General features: G+C 67.5%; 3 protein-coding genes across 3 annotated transcripts in view; 2 read left to right on the top strand and 1 right to left on the bottom strand.

The window, feature by feature from the left end:
• The window catches only part of CHLNCDRAFT_143570 (hypothetical protein), a gene marked incomplete at both ends in the record, with an annotated part of 4,896 nt that extends 3,224 nt beyond the window's left edge, over positions 1-1,672 (top strand). The window contains 5 exons of the mRNA XM_005849016.1: positions 24-89; positions 485-576; positions 898-985; positions 1,193-1,320; positions 1,504-1,672. Coding sequence (XP_005849078.1) covers positions 24-89; positions 485-576; positions 898-985; positions 1,193-1,320; positions 1,504-1,672 — 543 coding nt within the window. The remainder of the gene's footprint in view (positions 1-23; positions 90-484; positions 577-897; positions 986-1,192; positions 1,321-1,503) is intronic.
• A 3,045-nt stretch (positions 1,673-4,717) lies between these two features.
• On the top strand, positions 4,718-5,706 carry CHLNCDRAFT_143572 (expressed protein; the record flags this gene model as incomplete). Its single annotated transcript, XM_005849017.1, has 3 exons — positions 4,718-4,723; positions 4,964-5,254; positions 5,377-5,706. The coding sequence occupies 3 exons, from the start codon at positions 4,718-4,720 to the stop codon at positions 5,704-5,706; spliced, it is 627 nt and encodes a 208-aa protein (XP_005849079.1).
• Positions 5,707-5,921: 215 nt separating this feature from the next.
• Positions 5,922-7,914, bottom strand: CHLNCDRAFT_143573 (hypothetical protein; the record flags this gene model as incomplete). Its single annotated transcript, XM_005849218.1, has 6 exons — positions 5,922-5,968; positions 6,341-6,818; positions 6,970-7,144; positions 7,342-7,443; positions 7,557-7,631; positions 7,745-7,914. 6 exons carry the CDS (start codon positions 7,912-7,914, stop codon positions 5,922-5,924), a joined length of 1,047 nt encoding a protein of 348 aa, XP_005849280.1.
• Positions 7,915-8,700: the final 786 nt, after the last annotated feature.

Consider the following 8,700-nt stretch of genomic DNA (forward strand, 5'->3'; position numbering starts at 1 on the left):
TACCGCCAGGGCACCACTACCAGTTCGACTCGCTGCGCCGCGCCAAGCACTCCTCCATGATGGTCCTCTACCACCTGCACAACCCCACGGTGAGGCGGCGGGGGCTAGAGCCCGCCTCACGCCCAGCCAGCCCTGCCAGCCCGCCCAGCCAGCCAGCCGGCCCGCCCAGCCAGCCAGCCGGCCCGCCCAGCCAGCCAGCCCTGCCCAGCCAGCCCGCTGCACAGCCGGCGTGCCCAGCCGGCAGCCCAGCCGGCAGCCCAGGGGCGGCGCGGCTGGGGGCAGGCCGGTGTGCTGACACGGCGGTACCAGCAGGGGGTAACCAGCAGGGGGGGGTGGGCGCCGGCACCGGGTCACCAGGCGTGCCGCGCCGCCCATGCCCGCCTGCCGCCCCCTCACCTGCCTCGCCCTGTCTCGTGCCTCCCACCACCACCACACACACACACGCCCCGCTGTACCGCCCTCCTGCTGTCCCGCTGTCCCGCAGGCCCCCGCCTTCACCTGCACCTGCAACGTGTGCAGCCGCGAGATCCAGGGCGGCGACGGCTTCCGCTGCACCACCTGCCCCGACTGGGACATGTGCCAGGCGTGCTGGATGAACAAGGCGGTGCCGCGGCACGAGCACCCGCTGGTGGTGAGCGCCGCGGGCGGCCGCAGGGGCGGGGGCCGCTCCGCTGCCGCAGCCTGGACGGCACCTGCCTGCGCTGCCGCAGCCCGCCGGCGCATGCCCCTGCCGCCCTGCTCGCTGCACGCTGCTGCTGCCGCCTGCTCCTGCTGCTGTGGGTCATTGCACGCCTGCCTGCCCTCCCTTTGCCCCCCCACCGTGCTCTCCCCCGCCCTGGCCCTGCCCGCCCCCTGTTTCCACCCCTTGCCCACCTCCCTGCCTCCCCCCCCGTACAGCCACTCGCGCGACATTGACGAGCGGCGCAACCGGCTGTCCCAGGAGCAGCTGGCGGCGCGCAACCAGGCCCTGCACCACACCATGCAGGTGCCCTGTGTGTGTGTGTGTGTGTGTGTGTACGGGCGCGTGCGCACGACCCAGCCGTGTGTGCTGTGTGTGCGGGATGCGTGGCCCAGGTGTGCGTGTGCAGCCGGGCGCGGCGTGTGGGGGTTGTAGCCAGGAAGGCGGCACGTGGCGGCGCTGCGGTGACCCTCCCTGCCCCGCCCCGCCGGCGCCGCCCCCTGCCGCCTGCAGGTGCTGCAGCACGCCAGCGAGTGCCTGGACACGCGCTGCCCCAGCACCAGCTGCGCGCGGGTCAAGGCGATGTACCACCACGCCATGAACTGCCCCGTGAAGCTGGCGGGAAACTGCCAGTACTGCAGGTGCGGCGCCGCGCCGGCCGCGCCGCCCTGGCCCCTTGCCTCGCGCCGCCGGGCACGCCGCGCGCCCACGCCCCTCGGTTGCTTGCTCAAACCTCCCTCCCTCCCTCCCTTCCTCCCTCCCTCTCTCCCTCCCTGCCTCCTCCCTCCCTGCCTGCCTCCCTGCCTGCCCCTCCCCGTCCGCAGGCGCATGTGGATGCTGCTGCAGATGCACGCCACGCAGTGCACAGTGGCCAACTGCCAGGTGCCGCGCTGCACGCAGCTGCGCGCCATGCGGCGCCAGCAGGCGACGCGGGCGGAGGACAAGCGGCGGGCGGCGTACCGCACGATGCTGCGCCAGCAGGGCGGCGCGTGAGGCGCCGGCCGCGCCGCCGCTGCCCCGCGCGCCCGCCCCCTCGCAACCCACCCCGGTTCCGGCGCCGCCGCGCCGCTCCCTGTTCACTCCGCCTGTACCCTCACCTTGCGCCGCCCTTGGCCGCACCCTCCCTGCCCACTCCAGCTATTGGCATAAGCACCTGCCCCGCATATTAGACACCTCCTCCCCTCCCCATTGTTATCTGTCTCGCTGTCCCCACCCACCAATTCCGCTCTGCAGTTCCTTGTGCTGCTCCTCCTGCTCGAGTTATCCCCGTCTGACTCTGCATGCCAGCCGTGGGCCCCTCCCACCCTCGGCGCCGCATCCTCTCCCCGCTCCCGTCTGCCTTCCTGCCGATTGTTTTCTGGCCGCCCGCCGCCCACGCCAGCGAGCGGGCCGTCGTAGCTGACACCTTATAGCCCCAAACACCTTACGGCCCCAAACAATTGATTGATGCACCGCTGCCGGCCTGGCCTGGCTCCCCCGCGCCTGTGCCTGGCCCCGCCATGCTGCCCGTCTCCCTCCAACGCTGGCCTCCCGCGCAGCGCCCCGGCTGTACCTGCTCCCGCACCGGCGGTTCCCTGGATGTGATCAGGTGTAGCTGTAAGCATTTCCCACCAGCAGCTCAACGCTGGCGAGGATCAGGGGGTGTGCTTGGGGGAAGGAGAGCACCACCAGCGGCTGCTCCCGTACGGCGTGCAGTTCCGCGCTCCCCGATTCCTCCCACCAGGCTTGCCATCCATCCCCAGGCGATTACCATTCAATTAACAGGTTTGTATAGAGTTACTGATATTTCTCACAGAATTCAGACAGAAAAAAAGACATTCTGACAAACAAGCATTCTCTGCCCCGCCTCCCAAGACGCCTACAGCGCCCAGCCCATCCAGCAGTGAAATCGAGGACTCTCTGCAAGTCTGGTGGTGCCCCTGCAGGCGAGTGGAACAAAGAGAGGGTTAGCTCGCTGTCAAGTGGGGAACCCACGCAGAAGCGAGTCGATGCGAAGTCAGGGCATGGCTGACAGGACGCAGCGCCACCTTTCACACCCACCTGGCTGGCCTGCCCATCGAAGCTGGCTTAGCTGATCTTGATGTTACCCAACATCAGCACCACGACGTGCACCACGGTGAGCTCTGCAGCCATAGGAAGGACCCAGGTTTGTGAAGGCAGGGGTGGGGACAAGGCTGGCGGGGAGAAGGGTAGGCACCCCACGGCTGCATGCAGCCAAGGGGTGCCTAGACTGGCCAGATGCCGCCCGGCACAAGGCAAGCCTGCGATCCACGCACTCAGCAGCAGGTTGGGCACGATGAATGCCTTCACCGCACTCCACTCGGCGTCATCCAGAAACCTTCCGGCCTCCCTGACGCCGCCCGCCGCGGACTGCACACAAGGACAAGCGAGCGAGTAGCATGACAGGCAGTTGGCGGGCAGTGCGGCCTGCCAGGCTCAGCTGACGAGACCTGAGCGTGTAGGCGATAGACGCATAGCAGTCGCAACCAGGCCGGCTGCTCACCTGTGCAGCACCCCTGGCGGTGCCGGCAGCGTTGGCGGCACCCACCCCCGCACCGGCAGCTGTGGAGGCAGCGGTGTCGCGCGCGGCGCCGGCCACCTGGCCTGCACAGCAGGAAACACGCAGCCGCTGTAGGTGGCGGCTGACGTGCAGCAGCGCAAAGGTGCTGAGCTGGCATGGGCCCACAGATGGTGCTTTGAGGCTGTTGCTGTGCCTTATCACGCCCCCGTGGTGCTCTGCCCGGACCCCTCTCCCGCCAGCCGCAGGCTCACCAGCGCCAGCGCGGCCACCCCTCTCCTCAAACCCTTCGGCAGCGGTGTCGCTCAGCTCGCGGGCCACGCCCTGGGCCGACTCTGCTGTGCCACGGGCCTGCAGGCAGCGGGCGCGAGGGATGGCGCCTTCTACCCTCTTCAAGGGAGTGCCTCTCCCCCAGGCAGCTGCTGCAAGTGGACGGTAAGGCTGGTGAACAGCGAGCGAGGCGGCACACCGACCTGCTCGTGACCGGCGCCCAGGATCGGGTCGGAGATTTCCTGCGGGCCCGCCACTCTGTCGGCTGCGGGGGCAGGCACACCGGTCCCTGTGAGCGGGCGCTGCACCTGCTAAGCAAGCCGGCCTTGCCTCACAAAGGGCGTGCGCCTGCAAGCGCCAGCAATCCACGCAGCAATGCGTGACTTGCATGCTGCCGCCACTGCGCAGCGGCGCTTCCACAGGCTGAGGAAACCCTAAAACACGTGGGAAGTCCAGGGGCAGCCCAGAGTTCAGGCGCCGCTATCAGGAAGGCGGCGGTTCCGGGCTCCGCCCTCCAACCTAGTTCCGATTAGGGAACTGTGTGAGTTCGCTGGTCTTGGCACCTCTTGGTGACCTTCATCCTGAATCCATTTCGTTCCGTGCGGCACACAGGTGTAAATCCCTGCAGCGTGAGGAGGCAGCGTCGGCAGAAGGAGCCGGCGCCTCGTCGTCATGACCAGCCCCGGATGGCGCCGGCGGCCGAGCGGCGATGCGCCCTCAGCATTCGGTCGTATAGGCCCGCTGCAATTCAACAGAGCCTGTGTCAAGGATCTGCCATCTGGTGAAATGGGTTGACTGGTGCGTTACAATTGCGGGTGTCACACTCAGGTCTAATCTCTGCTGTGACGGCGCTCACCCGGTGTCGACGCTTGCTGGCGCCGCCCGCACGGTGCGGGAGCTTGTTCGGCACACTCTTGACTACAATTGCAAATCCAGGAATGCTCGAAAGGAACTCACAGCCCAACTCCAGTATCGGTTGGTTGGACCCCGATTAGACTACTGATATGAAAGGGAGGGTGAGACTACTGCGGCTGGCGCGCTGCGGTGCGATGCCAGCGGGTCGGCGCAGATGCCCCCGAGTCACTCATCAATGTGCTTCATTCTTCATCTTCTTCACCGCAAGCGCCCAGTGCAACCAACTCGGCTCACCTGCCTCGGCTCACCTGCTTTTCGTCAGCAATGGCGGCTTTGCTGCAGAGGTGGTGGGACAGCTTCATGACTCTGTATCCCGAAACACGTCAAGCAAAGGCATGAGCGTAAGCGCCAGCTGCAGCTGGAGTTGGACAGCGAGGTGGCCAAGCCGCCCGAGGAGATTGACAGGGAGCGAGTGCGGCTGGTGCACTCCAAACTCCTTCACATGGACCGCTGCTGCTGCCAGGTGGAGAGCAGCGCCGCCTGCCTGGTCACTGCGGCATCGGCTGCCGCTCCTCCGCCAACCCGCCCACGCCCAACCCCTCACTCCTGCTCCTCACCCCTTCTTGTGCCTTCGCCTGCAGGATCGGATTTATAATCTGGGGCTGGTTGCTGAAGAGCACGACCGCGCAAACAAGAGATGTTGCGCCGCCTCCGCCTGGGTGCACCAGCGGGCAGCTGTCTCGTGCCGGGCGCGGCGTGGCTACTATCGCCAGCTGGATGCGCAGGCGGTCGAGGAGCTGGTTGCCCTGAGGCAGGGGCGACGCCCCAGGCTGGTGGCGCTGGCCACCCTGCAGCTGCAGCTGCCAGAGGCGCTGCGCCACGAGCCGCCGCGGCTGGATATGTGCAGGGCATGCGCCGAGATTCTCGAGCGGGTGCGTGGTTGACTTGAGGGGGTTGTTTTTGACTCTGCAGCCCATGTCAAAGCCTACCTCATACTCCCTGCGGCCGTTAACTGCTTCCTGGCTGCTGCCACCACCTCTGGTTAGTGCTGCAGATGAAGTCCAACGAGCATGCTATTTCAGTGCACTCGGCAAACGTGGAAGCTATGTACCGGCTCAAGGGCATGCTGCCAGCACCTGCCGCCGCCAGCTCCAGCCCAGAAGGCACCCAGCCAGATCCAGGTCGGCGCGTTGAGGAGGGGGCTGCGGATAACAGTTCTGTGGCGGCGCAACAGCAGCAAGAGAGCCAGCAGGAGTGCGATGGTGGTGGTGCGCCCGACACGCCCATGTGGCAGCAGCGGGAGCAGCCGCTGCGAGGGCGGCGTTCAGCAGCAGCTCATCAGGAGCAGCCAGAGTGCACGGGAGCGGTGCAGGCACTGGGATAGCAGTGATTGCGTGGCAAAGAAATTCACGCTTTCTATCGCTCTCCGCCTCCTGCCGTTGCTGCCAAGCTTGCCGCCGTTCTCCAGTCACACCTTATCCCGGCTACCCACTCCCCGCAACGCTGGTCTCCACCCCCCACTGACCGGCCTGCTGCACAGCACCCTACCTCTACCTGCTGCCGCACCCGCGGTCCCCTGCATGTGCTCTGGTGGATTTGCTAGCTGTAAGCACCTGTCACCACCACCTGAGCGCTGTTGAGGGTGGCTGCAAGGGAGGGAGAGGACAGCGGGGGCTCTGCAGGGCGTTTGCACTCTCCCGCGTCCTGTCACAGCCGCTCTCCACCAACCTTGCTGCTGGCACAATCGCTTTTGCTTGATTGACAGTCTTGTGAGGCTGTTGTCCATGTTAGGCAACCCACGACAAGCACTGCTCTGCTTCGAACAGGCAGTCCTCGCAATCACGACAAGGTAGCGGCAGCCGCTGCTGCTGATGCTGCTGCTGGTTCTGCTGGCCAAGCAGCCGCCAGCTGTGCAGCTGCCGCTTCTGCCGCTTCTGCGCCTGTGGCTGGCGCGCCTGCTGCTGCTTCCGTAAGGGCTGCTGGCTCTGCCGGCTCTGGACACCCTGCCCCAGGCGCACCTGCTGCTGGTGGTGCTGGTGCTGCATCCCCTGCTGGCTGGGGCGGGTCGCCTGCCGCCGCCGCAGGCTTCTCCGCTGAGGCTTCCGTGCCGGCAGCCTCGGCGTGCGCTGCCGCTGTTCCCGGCTCTGCGCCCGGCTCTGTGCCAGCCTGCGGCCCGGGCTGCAGCAGCGACTGCAGCCAGGCCACAGCATACTCAGCCGCCAGGCTGGCATGCGACATCCAGAAGTGGTCAGAGTCTGGGAAGACCCGCAGCAGCAGCTGCCGGCGCTCCGCCCCGGGCAGCGCGGCAGCAGGCGCCGGCGAGGCGGCACCGCCGCCGACCGCTCCCGCTGCCGCCGCCCCCGCGCCCGGCCCCGTCGTAGCTGCCCCCGCCGCTGCTGCGTCTGCCTGCGGCTCAAAGCTGTCGTCCTGGCGCAGCAGGGCGCCCCCGCTCTCCAGCACCGCCTGCCGCAGCGCCTCCTCCTTTGTGAACTGGTCCTGCGCGCAGGCGGGCGGGCAGAGAGCGCGGGGGAGGCAGATGGGGCCGGCAGGGAGGCAGCCAGGCGCGGCCCCGCCATGCACCCACAGCAACGGCACCCCCGTCGACGACGGCAGCGACCGCAGCACCCCGCCCCGGCCCAGGCCCCACCTGGTCCCCAATGAGCAGCAGGCGCGGCACGTGGCTGGCGCGGCACACCTCCCCAAAGTGCCTCCTGGTCTGCAGCACGAAGCTGAGGCCGCCCAGCGGGAAGCTGACACCCACGTAGGCTGCCACCGCGGGGTGGGACAGGCCGTAGGCCGCCAGGCAGCTGCCCCAAGAGTATCTGCGGTACGTGCGACGGCCGGGCGCGTACAAGTCGGCGAGAGCCGGGCGGCAGCTGACAGGGACTCGGCGCGGCGTGGGTGCGAGCGCCAGCGCCGCCGGGGGGGGTCCAGGCGCAGATGCTGGGGTCGCAGCGGGCCTGCCGGCTGACCTGCTGCGTGCTGCTCCTCCTCAACTCCTCTTCACCCTGCCACTCACCCGACGACCGCCACCTGCTTGTCTGGCCCCGGCAGCTGCTCCGCAGCCCACTCCACCACATCCAGCACATCCGCCATGTCCTCCTTGCCCCGCACATTCATGCTGCAGCCCAGGGGGGACAGCCAGGAGGCCAGGCGGGTGGGGCGGTGGGGCGCAGGCCAGGCGGCTGGGAAGGCGCGCCGGGCACCCGCGGCGGCGCCCCAGCTGCGGTTCACCTGCCCGAGGAGCGGCCCACGCCGCGCTGGTTGTAGCGCACCACCAGGCTGAAGGCAGGGCTCGACGCCGCAGCCCTGCGAACGTCGCCAAAGTGTGCAGGGGCGGCTAAGCGCAAACGTGTCGGCAGGGAGCGTGGCGGTGGCGGCGACGGAGCGGCGTTGGCGGCTACAGATTGCTGGCGGCTTACCTGAACAGCTCCGCCACAACATGGTCTTCCATGCTGCCGCCCAGCAAGGCGTAGGGGTGCAGAATGACTGCCGCCCCGCCTCGCCGCTCAGAGTTTGTGTAAACCAGCGCATCGAGCTTGGCATGAGACGTCTCGATCAGTCCGCGCCGCTGCTTGACTCTTCCCGCCATGGCAGGAGTGCAGCGGGCAGACGCGAGCGATCGGGGTGGAGACCAGGTCTTGCTGGGCGCCAGGGATTGGAACTGGAAGGTCAGGAAGACGATCTGGAGCTGGCGCGGCGCGCAGAACACACCTGCCAGTCTTGTGCTGGTGGCGCCACGTCATGTGTTGCCCGCTGATGTGGCACCTCCCCCGATTCGTCTGGCTCATCAGGCACGCTCTCTCCCGCGATCCCTCCCTTTCCTTCGCCTTTCAGAGTCTCTAAGGCTTCTATTTCTCCCCTCCCGCACCCCGCAGCTGCCGCAAATTTAAAATTATGAACCAACCTGTCATCCTTTATGCCTTAGAACGGCGCCAAAACGGCGCCAAGAATGTGTTTCTCACTAAGTCAGATGTAGAGGGCATCATCCGGATCAAGCAGGGCGACCAGCAGGCGCCCTCAGGCCGGCGGCGGCGGGGTGCGGGAGGGGGGGCGGCAGTGCAGGGCGGCACCAAGAACTACAGCAAGAAGGTGCTGCAGTTCTTCCAGGTGCTGAAGGGCGCTGGCGGTCAGGACATCCTGTGCCGCTGCGTCAAGCGCAGCGGAGAGTGGCGGTGGTGCCCCGTGGTGCCGCTCGAGGAGCTGCCCCGAGTGATCAAGGAGCACCACGAGCGGGCGACTGGCTTCAGCGGTGTGGAGAAGCTGTACACACATGTGAGTGATACAAGGGGTGCAATGCTGCCGCCAGACCAACTGGAGAGTGCTCTGCATCAGGCAGCAACCGGATGCATCGCAGCAAGCACGGGGGGTGCGGCAC

The sequence above is a fragment of the Chlorella variabilis genome, assembly GCF_000147415.1.
Source record: "Chlorella variabilis unplaced genomic scaffold CHLNCscaffold_6, whole genome shotgun sequence".
NCBI classification, from domain to species: Eukaryota; Viridiplantae; Chlorophyta; class Trebouxiophyceae; order Chlorellales; family Chlorellaceae; genus Chlorella; species Chlorella variabilis.